This window comes from Sparus aurata, chromosome 9, assembly GCF_900880675.1.
Source record: "Sparus aurata chromosome 9, fSpaAur1.1, whole genome shotgun sequence".
NCBI classification, from domain to species: Eukaryota; Metazoa; Chordata; class Actinopteri; order Spariformes; family Sparidae; genus Sparus; species Sparus aurata.
This window is the reverse complement of record NC_044195.1, coordinates 16,216,919-16,231,095: the sequence shown is the minus strand read 5'-3', so window position 1 is coordinate 16,231,095 and position 14,177 is coordinate 16,216,919. Positions and strand designations below refer to the sequence as shown.

At 38.8% G+C, this 14,177-nt stretch overlaps 2 protein-coding genes across 17 annotated transcripts in view; one reads left to right on the top strand and one right to left on the bottom strand.

Moving 5' to 3' along the window:
* The window catches only part of LOC115588409 (nectin-3-like protein), an 81,158-nt gene that overhangs the window by 32,896 nt on the left and 34,085 nt on the right, over positions 1 to 14,177 (bottom strand). The window lies entirely within an intron of this gene.
* LOC115588412 (uncharacterized) lies at positions 1,444 to 4,591 on the top strand. The gene is made up of 6 exons (XM_030429029.1): positions 1,444 to 1,586; positions 2,043 to 2,129; positions 2,961 to 3,266; positions 3,821 to 3,941; positions 4,041 to 4,071; positions 4,234 to 4,591. Exons 1-6 carry the CDS (start codon positions 1,448 to 1,450, stop codon positions 4,321 to 4,323), a joined length of 774 nt encoding a protein of 257 aa, XP_030284889.1. The 5' UTR covers positions 1,444 to 1,447; the 3' UTR covers positions 4,324 to 4,591.

Below are 14,177 nucleotides of genomic sequence, written 5' to 3'. Positions count from 1 at the left end.
AAGCTCCAGAAATGTTCTGTGGAATATGAAACTTTGCATCATCATGTGGGTGAATACATAATGACGGAATATTCATTTTTGTGTGAACTTTTCCTTTATGGTTACTGACCAAATTACGCCACTACTACCAAGAACATGATTCTCAAAAATGAGTCATGTCAATTTTTTTTACCTGGGACTTCATCTGCATGAGAGAGTGACATAAAGTATAAATATAAAGAAAGAGATTAAGACTAGGGTCCGATATAAATTTAGGTAGTTTTCCCAAGGACTTAGCCAGGATTATAACAATACCAGGGTCACGATTTCCAGCCCCCACTGATAAAAGAGTATAAAGCTACTATTCTTACTATTCTACTATTCGTGGTACACAAGCTTTCTCTAGTTGTACTCAGAGGAATCCCACATATACAAAAAAAAGAAAGAAATTAATTTAAAAAACATGTAGTACTATCAAAATGAAGTGTAATCTAAGTAAGTTTTAAGTTAGTTTTGTCCTTCCTGTAATATTTTTGCGTCAGTTGGCTGTGTAAGCATCACCCATGATTAGTTTGGAAGTCACAAACTAAGCTTAATTGAACTATAATGGCAAGATAGTAAGCAGAGAGCTTCAGAACCACAAGAAACGTGACTCAGAACAGGGAACTATAGGAAGGAGAAGAGCGCAGCCAAAAGGAAAATATTATGAGGATGCCCCTGTTGAAACATCCGTTGAAACTAAAACTGAAAGTTCTGTTTCAACAGGGCTGACAACAGTGAGCTGACAAAGAGCATTTGTGGCTACTTAAGCAGCAGAACGCAGTGTCCACAGCACCCGCCAGCAATAGCAACAAATGGTGGTACACCGTACACCGTTTTGGAGGCGGTACACAATAAAGTAACAATAATCACTTACGATATCATCTCTGTGCAAACACACACACATGGATAAAAATTCAACTACAATTAAACATATAACAGTCACTTCTTAAACAGTACGCCACAAGATAAAGGTTAAACAGGGCATGGCAGACAGAGTATAGGAGTATAAAATACAGTAGAACAAAGGGAGATACTTCAGCTCAATGTAGATATATGGCTATTAAGGCCTCTCAAACCAATTACACATGAAAATTCAAGATAAAAAGATATGTTTAACATAAAACGAGGGGTTGTAGGTGCTGCATGTAAATGTGAATGGTATCCAGCTGTACTTGGGAGGTAGCTGTGGGTAGAATATTACATACACAGGGTGAGCATAAGCATAGTCTTAGCAATATTTTGTCTTAAACCAACATCTGGGTTAAAACCTCACACAGTGCTCTGCAAGATCACAAACAAACAAACAAACAGACAAACAAACAGACACACAGACAGACAGACAGACAGACAGACAGACACACACACATACACACACACACACACACACACACACACACACACACACACACACACACAAAAGCACCTTATGTGTTTGGTCACAGACCACTGCTGTCACAATGCTCACTTCCTGTATGGAACACATCTAGTGTGGGTGTTTTGGGCCTGGCCATATTTAATCTTCACTCTTCACATGATTGTCAGCTGCAGTGTCGCTACACAGAAATGTGAGTATTAATCATCAGTAATTTTCATACATACGTGATTTACATGATTTTTCCTGAGTGAAAGCAGAAGTTCAGAGATAAGGAAGAAGAAAACAAGACCAGAGAGCAGAAGCAGATATAGTCACAAACCGGTAACTAAGTGTGGTTACAGTGCTAATCATGTGGTGTCTGGGTTAAGGAAGGATACAACCTTCTTTAAGATTCTCTCCTCTGACTGATTTTAGAACCATATGTTTGCATAAATTCTGATCATGTGACCGATTTGTGTTATATTTTATTACTTGTCTACAGTCCCAATCATCGCTGCTCATCTTGGCCAGGACACTAAACTTTTAATCTCACTGAGGCTTTACTGATAAAATAATACGAATGTGTTCTGACTTGACCAAATTACAGTGTATTCCCACATTAACCTCTTCAGATGTTGTTTACAAATTGAATTATCTTTCTTTCAAGGTGGGATGGAGGATTTTTCTAAATATCTGGGCATCAGCAGGACCCTTTGTCTGATGTGTTGCATGTTCTGGATGTTCTCACCAGCAGGTAAAAATAATTTACAAAACTGTTACTGTGACAATGATTATAAGCTAGAAGAATAGTTTGATGTAAGGGGAAATATGTTCATTCTAGGGCTGTCAATCAATGAAATGCGATTGAAAATGTGCAATTATCTGCATGATTAAAATTAATTGCACATTTTTTATCTGTACCTTAAAGGGATTTTTTCAAGTTTTTAATACTCCTATCAACATGGGAGTGGAGAAAAATGCTTGCTTTATGCTACATTCGTTATTATTGCAACAATTAAAAAACAATGACAAATACCGTCCAGAATATTCTCTAGAATAACCTGAAATGCATAACACGGCAAACTCAAGTCCAACAAGCAACAACAAATGGGCACACTGACCTGAATGTAACATTCCTTAGTAATACTGACACAGACTAGTGTCCAACTTCACACTTCTAAAGGTTAACTAATGGTAATGTTACTCAATTCACATCGACACTTAATGCAAATTACTTTGACAGCCCTAGTTTATTCGCCTCCTTGTCAAGAGTTGGGTGAGAATGACGATGCTTACCCCATGTCTGTACTAGTTAATCGTCAGATGAATGCGCTGTTTTAACAATTTGTATTTTGTATTGATTGAACAAGTGACATATTCATTTCCTGTCTTTATGCTAAGATAAGCTAACCACTTGCTGGATGTAGCTGAGTCTTTACCAGATAAAATATGCAAGAGGCATCTATCTTTGGCAAGAAAACAAATACATCTGCACCCAAGCTGTTGCTTTAACTGTAGCTTGGCATAATACTGACAGACTGCTTATAGTAAAACTGTTATCCATCATCTGAAATCTCCCTCACAGACGGAGTCACCATCTCAAAGTTGGTGGGCAGCAGAGCGATCTTCCACTGTGACAACAAGTCAATCAGCACACTTGCTCAGCTGACATGGAAAAAGGACAGGGTGACCCTGTTCAGTTACAAACCACATGAACCCATCCACGTCAGTAATGAAACTCGGAGGCTCAACATAATTATGTCAGAGTCAGAGAGCCGACTGTACCCACTGATCATAGAGAGTGTCCAGACGTCTCATGGAGGAAACTACACCTGTGAGACCAACACAGACACAGGAGCTTGGGAAAAGGAATGGGAGCTGATAATTACAGGTGTGTTGCTCAGTCCTGAATTATAAGATAAAAAAAATGCATGTAATCCCTGTGGCAACAGCAAAGGAAATAGGCTGGGAACAGGATGACGGGGTTACTAAAGATAACGGAGCGGAGATCAACTGTGCGTCTGTTGCTATAGGTACCTGCAGACACTGTGTGTTAATCATTATCCACAGAGAAAACACAGTTGAAACACAGCTACACAGTTATGGCTGCACTGCCATAGCTGAATACTGGTAAAGAATAAGTCTGTGAGCATAATTTTATTTACAATTCTTACTTGCTTTACTATCCTTGGAGCATTTTTAACAGGATGTTGGTTTAACATATATAGCTTCTTAAAATAGTTTAACTACATCATGGAACTGAGTGAACATCGCTGTTTCCTGTATGAAACCAAGATCGCCCCCCAACACAAATACAAACTGAGTATGAGCTTGGAAGATTGCTAATTGCTTAACTGACAGGAAGTTCACAGCAACTTTAATTCAACAGTGTTTTAGAATTTGTCCTTTTAGAGTGAGTTAAATACTGTTTTTTTATCTTCCCAGAACACGTGGAAGGGGAAAACTGGTATACGATGGTGATTGCTGTGGCTGTGCCTTGTGTGTGCTGTCTGATCTTTGTAATCACTTTGACTGTTCTGTATGGAGTCCGCAAACGACGTGCGAGGTAGGTTATGTATGCCTCATGTCAGTCTGATTCTATGGTCACAAATATGGCTAATGGCATAATACTAGAAAATAATCTAAATGTCACTCTATTTTACAGAAATAGCATTCAAGGTCCCACTGCTGAAATGGTAAACATAAAGATTCTCACCTTGTCATTTGAGATTGAACTTTAATTCAAATGATAACAAAGTGAAGTACATTTCTACATCAATGTTTTGCAGAGACACTGAAATCAGACTGAGCCGCAGTAACTTGTCATGTGTGTCTGTCCTATTTCTTTTTCTTTCCAGCACCAGGAGAAAACAGAAGATATTTATGAAAACTGCCTGGAAAGTCGACGACAAGGCTATGATCAGCATTACAGATCCAGAGCTCACTGATATTAAGTGCAGTCCAAAAAAACCCCCCTCAAAGTTAAAGTGACTGCAAAAAAGGAAGCAAATACCACAAGTGGGCAAATGTGTGATTTGCTCGTGAGACTTCACTGGAAGTCAACCATCTTCACTGGAAACAAAAACAAACCAAAATGTTTTTACATCCTCTGTCCACATCAGCTTCAACCTGAATAATACTTAAGCCTTTTTTAATATATTTTTGTAAAAAACAACCGTAAACTGATTTTTCAATAAATGTGCTTCATGTAATGAAGAGCATGATCTTTGCTTGAAGCTGCATTTAAATGTTTTCAGGCCACTTGCAAGCAGCAGAACAAGGTGACGACACCTGACATGACATCACTTTATTGTTGAAGTAAATGTGTTTGGAATAGTTGCACATCTAAACATTTTCTTTTTTGGGGGGTCTCCACCAACTCTTGACTGCCTCTTTAGCTGCTTAATGATCCCCCAGTTGCCACAAGCTAGTTGCTAACGTTGCCTGTCAGATGTTCTGTGCTCAGCAGGTACTGTGCAGTGGATTTTTAGAGCATTTTTGCAGATGCCTACTGCTGTTCTTAGCAAGAGTAATCAGAGCAAAATTTCTTGTCTGAAAACAAAAACAACTGGCTTAGAGAGAGGAGAAGAGGCTAAAATGCTCGGTAGAGCTGAGCGGAATGGGAGAGTCACATAATTCTCTATGAGTTTCACATTATACAGTAGCTTGATTCAATCTCAAATAAATAGACTGCAGCTTTAATTTTTTGTAAAGAAATGTGTTGACACAGGAGGATAGATGGGTTACAGTTGAAAAACTAAACATGTATTCTAAATGCTGTATCGTCAGCAAATGGACTTGTCTCAGTTCCTTAAAGGCTTGATCAGCTCTAACTAACTGGACGGGAGTTTTGCAGGTTTTGAAATGCTGTGTGGGAGTGTCGTTACAGAGTCGTCAAGGACACGTGTGAGTTTTGAGTTTCAGTGTCGTTAGGGCCACCTGTAGATCGTTGACCCAACCGGCCTTCATGTGGGTTGCTAAGGCTAGGTAAGCCAGGTGTGAACAGTTGTTAAGCTGTCTGGGGACAAACACATGCAGCAACTTAACCTAAAGATATACTGCATGGAGCAGCCGTATCTATCTGAACTGTGGTAAATGCTAAACTTCAAATAAACCAACCACAACCGTATACCACATTTGATGTGCAACACCCTCTGAGTAAACTACAGTGGCGAAGCAGCTGACAGTGAGAGGAGTGGCAACATGTTTGTCATCATAACACTTTTCGTTGAGTTTTTCATTATGGACCTACTGGTTTATTATATAAACATCTGGACACTGCTGCTGCAAGTTACTTATTCAGTTCATCAAAACAAACTGTTACAAAATTGAGGATATATATGAGGCTACAGGGAAGGACAGATCTGAGGACTAGCTAATGTCCCGGTAGAGCTCGCCAGTTAAAGGGAAGCTTTCTCAACACTTGAATTTACCAGTCTGACAAATTTCTTGGCAAGTAGGACGTGTAGAAATTACCAGGTAACATATTTGAAATTTCTTTGAAATGACCTCTCCTGATACCACAATAATTACCTAAGAAATTACTAAAAATCACCCAAAGATAATTTCATAATATTTTTTTAAAATGAGCAGTTAGTGAGCAGCTGAATTGCTAACTTGTTTCTGTCTGACGTCCCTTCAACAGACCACTAAATTAAAGTCAATTGTCATAGCTTAATTTACAAGTAGTTTATCACATACTGACACTTTAGGGTTGCGAGCAGCCAGACCTACCAACCCAAAGCATCAGTACTGATGAGTTGGAAATGAGTCTCAAAAAACAAGTTTTCTTACAAATTTAAAACATACTCCTCTGTCTTGCACTGTGCCTTTATCAAAAATTTCAAATGTGATTTGAAAATGTTGATTATATTTGGATTATTTGTGGAGCCCTACCAGCTTTCTATCATTACAATGTTGGTTGTACATGCAAATGAACAATGTTCAACTTCCCTCAGTTTAGCTGGCAAAAAGACTTTAAGGGCTTGTTTTAACCACCATTGTTCTTCCTCATTTAAAGTATTGAAGGTTTGTGATAAAGAGCTAAATACCCCTCCCTTACCCTTCCCATCCAAGCATGTAGGGAAATCCTATGAGGGACAAAAAACTTAAGATAAGCACAAAAGGTCGACTGGCAGACTGATGGAGGACCTGCTCCCTCTGCTGATAAAAAAAGGCTCATTCTAACGTAGAAAAAACACATAGGTTCCTATTTTAAGAAACTACAAACATAACTATGGATATTATATTCAATTTCTGCCAATAGATCTGGGAGCTTTAAAGGGGTACTCCACTCATTTAGTATCGCAGTTCCATACATTTCAGGGACTCACAAGAAACAAAGAATATAAACAAGGACAGCTGAATTCAAAGCAGCAGGCCAAGACTTCCTGACTTTTAATCTCCAGTATGGGTGAAGCTCCAAAATGCAACTAAAAATAATCTTTGAAAGTCCTCCCTGAATAAATGCCAATTTCTCTCAAATCTATCTATAGTGCACACACATCCACAAGGCGGCAGCAAGGGGGCATCCACATCCTGCCATTTGTGACACTATTATGATGACAAAATCAGTCCACAAACAGACAAACATAAACAGCTGGCAAAGGACTCAAAACCACTCCTCTGGTAGCGGGAACAACCATTATTGTAGCCAACAATAGTTGTGTCCAGGACCATAAATGTAGGCAACCCATTTAAATAAATAATCTTTCGGCTCCCTCATGCAGACCACTTCCATCTTTGAACTCGGTCTTGATTTTGATCTCAACTAGCGAGTGGACAGGAATGTGGGTTATAGGGAAATCAAATTGAAACAAATGTGGGACAGGGCCGTGGAGAACAGGGCAAATTTTCCCTTTCCAACCTCCTGCTTCCTAGGGCTGGCCCACTTGCTTGGACAACACCCATCATCGAAGTCAACCTTCAGTTTGATCTCGACAACACAACCGTTAAGTTGTTGCGGTTGTGCCCCGATGCTACTGTGGCAGTCAGGTTGTTTTCGGTTGTTCTTTGTTTTTTCACCTGTCTGGCTTTCCCCCCTCCCTTCTCCCTCACCTGCTCTTTTCCCTTTGTTTTTGTCTGTTGGCATGGGAGTGGTGTCTGCAGCAGCTGACTGGCACATCTGTCTCTCATCAGCTCATCAGCCTCTGGCTAAACCCTGGTCTTTCCACTACTCCGGTGCCAGATTTGTTCCGTCCTGTATGTTGACTATACAGTGCCGCTCGCTCTAAGTATTTTGTGTTTTTGAGATTGTTCTTATCCTCGTGTCTTTGTTTGACTCGTCTGCAGAACTTTGAGTGCCTTTCTGCTCTGCTTCCTGCTCACCCATTCAGCTGTGTCCCTATGGCTGTCTCCAGCCAACCCTGTCTTCCAGCCTTCCTGCCTGGTCATTTCGTCTGTTCAACTCAAAGAGAACTCTATTGCAAAAAAAGATAATTATTTCCCTGACTTCCTGCCTCTGATCTCTGCATTTGGGTCAGAAGAAAAGCCCCACCATAACAGATCCAGTGGAGACCGAACATCTGCGCCATGCCATCACATCTAAAGGAGTCATGGTTGGACACCACAAACAGACCCTCTGGTGAGGGAAACACAAAGGTTCCTATTTTAAAGAACTACAAACATAACTATGAATATCATATTCAATTTCTGCCAATAGATCTGGGAGTTTTAAAGGGGTACTCTTATCACACTGCCATAAAGTTTAGGGACTCTGCTCAGCTGAATTCAAAGCAGCAGGCCAAGACTTCCTGACTTTTAATCTCTAGTATGGGTGAAGCTCCAAAACACTGAAACACTTTCCATTATGCAATTAAAAATAATCTTTTAAAAGAGCCTCCCTGAATAAATACCAATTTCAAATATCACGGCTCCGGGATTTCAGAGCAGCAGCTCTATTAGAAAGTCCCTGTTATATCTACAGTGCACACATCCACAGACGGAAGCAGGCGGGCGGAAATTCACATCCTGCCTTTTGTTTCCAAAGAGCCGATGAATGCCAGTTGGTGTTGGTATAGAAACTGCTAGTGAGTTAAAAAAGGGATAAAAAGGCAGGATTGAAAATGAAGAAAAACTTGACAGATCCTGTTAGATCAACCTGATGAGAGAGCTGGGGGGTATTTCAGAAAGCGGGTTTTGTGAAAACTCTGAGTTTGTTAACCCTGAGATGAGAGAAACTCTGAGTTTTCAGTTCCAGAAAGAGAGGTAACTTAAACTCTGGGTCTGTTACTGCGGTAACTTACTCTGAGAACATAACCTGCTCACTGGCAGGTTAACCTGAAGAAACCCTGAGTCTGACAGAGCTGTCTGACAGCGGCTGTCCTTTCCTTCTCAGTCCGATCATGTTGAAGCAGAGATAATTACCATAATTTTACACCAGGAGGAGAATTTAGATTCATTTAGATGAGCTCTCACTCCCTGACGAGGACTGAACCGAACAGCAGACCGCTTCTCATCAGTCCGTCATTTATATTCTCCGGCTGCACTGCATATATCAGGCTACACATCATCGCTGACGTGCTCTCAGATCTGAACAATCCTCTTCGTTTTTTCCTTTTTAAATCACTTTGCAGGTTAATCAATCACCTTCCAGCAGCCAGAAAAAGAGAAATAACTCACATTTCATTTGGCTTTCTTTATCTCCCACAGATAACTACAAAAGTAACCATCAGTATAGCCTATTGTGTTTTTAAAAAAATGTTTTTAAATGACTTCTAGTTCAATCTGTAAACAGTAAGTGTGTGTCTGCCTCTAATATTGGGTCCTGGGGGTGAGTGACACCCTCAGCCTCTGGTCACCCAGCGACCTGACTCAGGACCAGCTCCTCTGCCTCTGTCGGACATGCTGGAGGTGGAGGTGAGCACCACTTCATGTTCAACTACTCAGCAGGATGTTAGGACACAGATGTGTGTTAAACATTATCTGTTGGTGGTAAAAGCTACTACAAGTTAAAATATCCACTGAATAAACTTTTCCTTTGTGTAATATGTGAAATAAAACCAAAGTGAGGAGCCATCATGAGACTGTTTCTATATGTCATTTTCAGCTGATTTAAATACAATAAAACAGTCTAAAATAAAATGAAACAAAACATTTAACAACATTCAACCACTTCCTCATAGGCTAATATAAAAGAAAGTGATGTTAAATCCAAAAAGAAAAGAAGACCGCATCTAAAACTTTTATTACGGCCGCAGCCGTGTAACTTTTTTTTTTTTCCCAGAAAACGTCTGCTTCCTGTTTTCTCCCCTGTTGCCATGGTGAATCACTCTATCGGAGCTCAATTGATGTTGGCTTTTTACTAGCTGTCAGGCACGAGCTCAACTCAGAGTTAACATACTCAGAGTCGACTTACCTAACTCAGATCAGCTGTCTGAAACTGAAAATTTTGAGTTTCACTTCACAGGGTAAGTCAACTCAGAGTTCAGGTTTTGACTCAGAGTTTGTTAAACTTGCTTCCTGAAACAGGCCCCTGGAGTCTAAACACTGTGTGAGTAACCAGAATAAACAAACATAACTGCTTCGCATGTACACACCACAAATAACCACCAATGTTTATAAAAATCTGTGTGTCTCACAGACGAGGTAATGTTTTAAAGTATTATTTATGTTAGCTTTAGTCTCATTTGCCGATTTTCCTATACTGGAAGTTTCTGTGTTGACCAAATTAAACGCACTGTTATCTTTGTAACTTGTTGATTTCTCTGGGTTTGAACATGGTTGGAAACAGTTGGTGTGATGTATCTCAACAAAATAAACTAATATACATAAAGGGTCTTTTATTTTTAGACATTTTAATGCAGGATTCCTATGTTTTGTATTTTTGATTCCCAATGCCAAGCAAAGATAACCCTGTTAAACTTAATGTTCTTAAAACTTTGGAGAAAGGTCCAAACAAAAGCACATTATGCAACTGTTTTGAAGTGCTGAGTAAATTTAGTGGAGTGCTTCTTTCTTCTTTGTTATGGCTTACTGTTGCTATTGTTGATTTCACGAGACTGACCTCCTGACAGCTATTTCTGCCATCAACATGGTTGAAAAATTGAGTCACAAAGCTGCGGTCTGTTCCGCCCTTTCTGAGTTGATTGTGGCTGGATAATTGAGTCTATAATAAGGGCGCTGTATGTGACTCCTGTACCATTAAAATTCTGTGTGAGACTGTGTGAAAAAATGTTTGCAACCAAAACAGCAGATAAGGTATCAAGGATGATAATGTTGACATAGTTGAGGCCTTTGCAATGCTTTATTTAAGATACACTGCAAGTCAAAAGCAAATGTCAAGATCAAACAAAAAAAAAAAAAAAAAAAACAGATCAATTATGGTATAATCCAAACAGAATATATTGAAATATATGAAAAATAAGAGAAAATACCAAAACGCGATGCAAACATAAATATTAAAGAAAAAGAAATGTATACCCTATACATGAACTAAAACAATACAATGTTACCTAAAACCTTCTAGTTAGGACTATAAAACATATAGCACACAACAGTTCAAAAGAAAAAAGCTGCCGTTAAAATGACCAGTGGTGCTGTTCAGGTAGCAGATCTGAACGCCATAGAAGTAAAATAGAAATACACAGTGAAAGCTCCCATTCAGTCAATGAAAATTGCTCGCCTAGTGCATGTGCCAAAAACGTTTACGTTCTGGTCATGTGACAGGCTAAATATATACAGTAATGTGGGCCAAACGAAACAATTCTCCCTAATGACATCGTTCAATTTTGTAAGTTTCTGAGTGAGGAGATATTTTACAATCTGTGTGAAACGCTGTCCATGGAAAAATTCTTAATATATGCAGGGTTTCTGCAGGCTTGAACAAGTCAAATTTTAGACTTTTTAAGACCTCTTTTAATGAAATTTAAGACCTACAACGAAGTACGAAAGAGCAAGAAAAAATAAAGTCCCCAAATTACTTTAAAAAATAAGTACATCTATTGCCATTCACAGAGCGACTCAAGCAATTAAGAATGGAGTGAGTGTGTCAGTTATTATAGTTTTCAAATTTCATTAGTTTTTATTTTAATTAGTTTTTTCAGTTTGCTTTTTATTTCAGTTTAGTTTGAATTAGTTTAACAAGTGATTAAGTAGCTTTAGTTTAGTTTTTATCTGGGAATTCAATTTATTAACTATAATAGCCCTAGTTTTTTCTGTATATATTTATTTATTATTTATTTTGTACACAAACACCAGGATTATTATACGTGCACGCGCGCACATACACATACTCACACGGTGTTCAAAATCGAAAGCACCTCCGATTTCAACATCAGAGTTGAGATGAAGAAGGTTTGAATGTCGCTTGATTACGAGACGTCAGAGTTCGGGTCGAGCAGAAGTGGACGATCTTAGACAAGGAACTGGTGACAAAGGCATACAGAAGTGCGTGATAGCATGACTTCGCTGGAGATTTTTAGAAGCTAACCGGTGTTTTTCCGATTTTGTGTGTGACACCTGCGCTTTCACAGCGAGCGTGCCCAATTTGAGGGTCCTCTTGCAGAGCGTGCACTGCGCTTCAGATTCATTATTAAGTACGGCTTTTAACCAACTGAATTCTAGATGTTAAAGCCAACACTTGTTAAATATAAACTTTCACATAGTTGTAGCAGATTCTGCAGTCGAGGTCTTTCCGGAACTGGTGAAGTGTGCGGCCATAAATTCCAAACGGGCTGTTGGCAAAATGCCACTTATGTTCCTGATACTTCAGACAGAAGTACAACACATGGAGCTGACTGTGAATCTCACCAACACATTTCCCTGAAACAAAAACAAAAAAACAAAAAAGGCGACGACGGAAGCGGTAAATGAACATACATATTTAAGACCTAACTAAATGCAATTTAAGACCTATGTGCAAAATATGGACGTATTTAAGACTTTTTAAGGCCTAAAATTGAGATTGTCAAATTTTAGACTTTTTAAGACTTTTTAAGACCCCGCGGAAACCCTGTATATGATATATAATGAATTTACAAGACAGCCCAGATAATCAAGTTTTTTCTTTCTTTGTGTAAAAAACATCATGCCTGTTTGTCCCAGTGATGCATATAAGTAAGATCCAATCACAAGTGTTACGCCTAATGCCAGGTGCGATTGATGAGCTGTCCCCTTGTGATCAGATAACCAAAGTTGTTAATACAAAGAATAAAAAGCACAGAGGAGCCAAGCTTATATTACATGGCTCTAACCTGTTTGTCACTGTCTGGAGTAACTTCAGGCAAGAAAGTACTTTCATCATGTGCACACTTCTGTTCATATTCTGAGGATTCCTGTCTCGCTTGTCTAAATGAGTGCTCTCTCTCTCTCTCCTTCTTTTTCTATCAATTGAGATGTGAGCCCTGTGAGAGTTAGCTTGTTGATTTGAGGTTTGTGCTTACTACTTTGCCATGTTGCCTTTGATTAAAGTTTTTTTTCCCAGATAATCAGTGAGTCTTACAGTCCATAATACAAAGGTGAAGGAGAAAACTGAACATACAGATTTCAAGTTTACAGATGTTAAAATACACATCGGTGTGGCTACAGCTTAGAATGTCGAGGTCTTTTTATGGTTGGATTGTCATGATGTTTTGTGCTCCCACTCATAGTGATCCTCTGATTTTTCTCTAGTGCCCCTGTTAGGTTGGGCATATTTGGTTTTGTGTGAAATGTCTCGACAACAATTACATAGAAAAAAACAAATTTGGTACAGATGTTGAAGGTCTCCAAAGGATGAATCGTAATAACTTTTCATTAAGCCCAATCTGCAGGTCTCAAGTCTAAGGAAGGCATAAAATATCGCTACATCTGCGTCATGGATGAACAAACACTTTGATGATGACAGTCACGGTCCCCAGATTATGTATCCTAACAATTTTACTGGTCCCATAATGTTTCCTCTACTGCTATTAGCAGATTGATGGTGACAATAATGACACTGATCTACATATCAAGACCTATAGGAACATACTTCATATGACAAGACTTCATATCGTTATGGAATATTGTTATTCTGCAAAAATTGTGACACAGAACTTAATTTTGACCTTCAGTGAACTTAAACATGTCATAACAACCCACTTTTGCTGACTCTAGTTCAGTCTGAGTTTACACAAAATAAATACCCAGGTGAGTAATACTGATGTCCGCAAGATAAATGTCTGTTCCACACTTCGCTTTAGTGATATTATTACAGTAAACAACATTAAATAAGGAACCAAGCAAAAAGAATATGATGGGGAAATACACTGCTATAGAGGACTTTCTAATCTGTGCATACACATTTTTTCTTTTTTGCCTTTATATGATAGAATGACATAAATAGTAGAAGTACACTGCCTGGCCAAAAAAAAAGGCGCCACCTGGATTTAACAAAGCAAATAGGTACAAGCCAAATATTACATAATTACTGCATGGGTGATTATCTTTCAGATGGCAACAAGTTATTTAACCCCAACTGATGCAATGAGTAGCTTCTCATTTCTTATACAACCATGTCGAAAGACACATCCCGTGGTTATGGAAAAGATGTGATGTGAGAAGGGTCAAGTCATTGTCATGTATCAAGCAGAGAAAACATCTAAGGAGATTGCAGGAACTACATAAATTGGGTTAAGAACTGTCCAACATATTATTAAAAATTGGAAGGATAGTGGGGAACCATCGTCTGCGAGAAAGAAATGTGGTCGGAAAAAAAATCCTGATTGATCATGATCGGCGATCACTTAAACGTTTTGTGAAATCAAATCGTATAAAAACAACAGTAGAATTCAGGGCTATGTTTAATAGTGAAAGTAAGAGCATTTCCACATGCACAATGTAA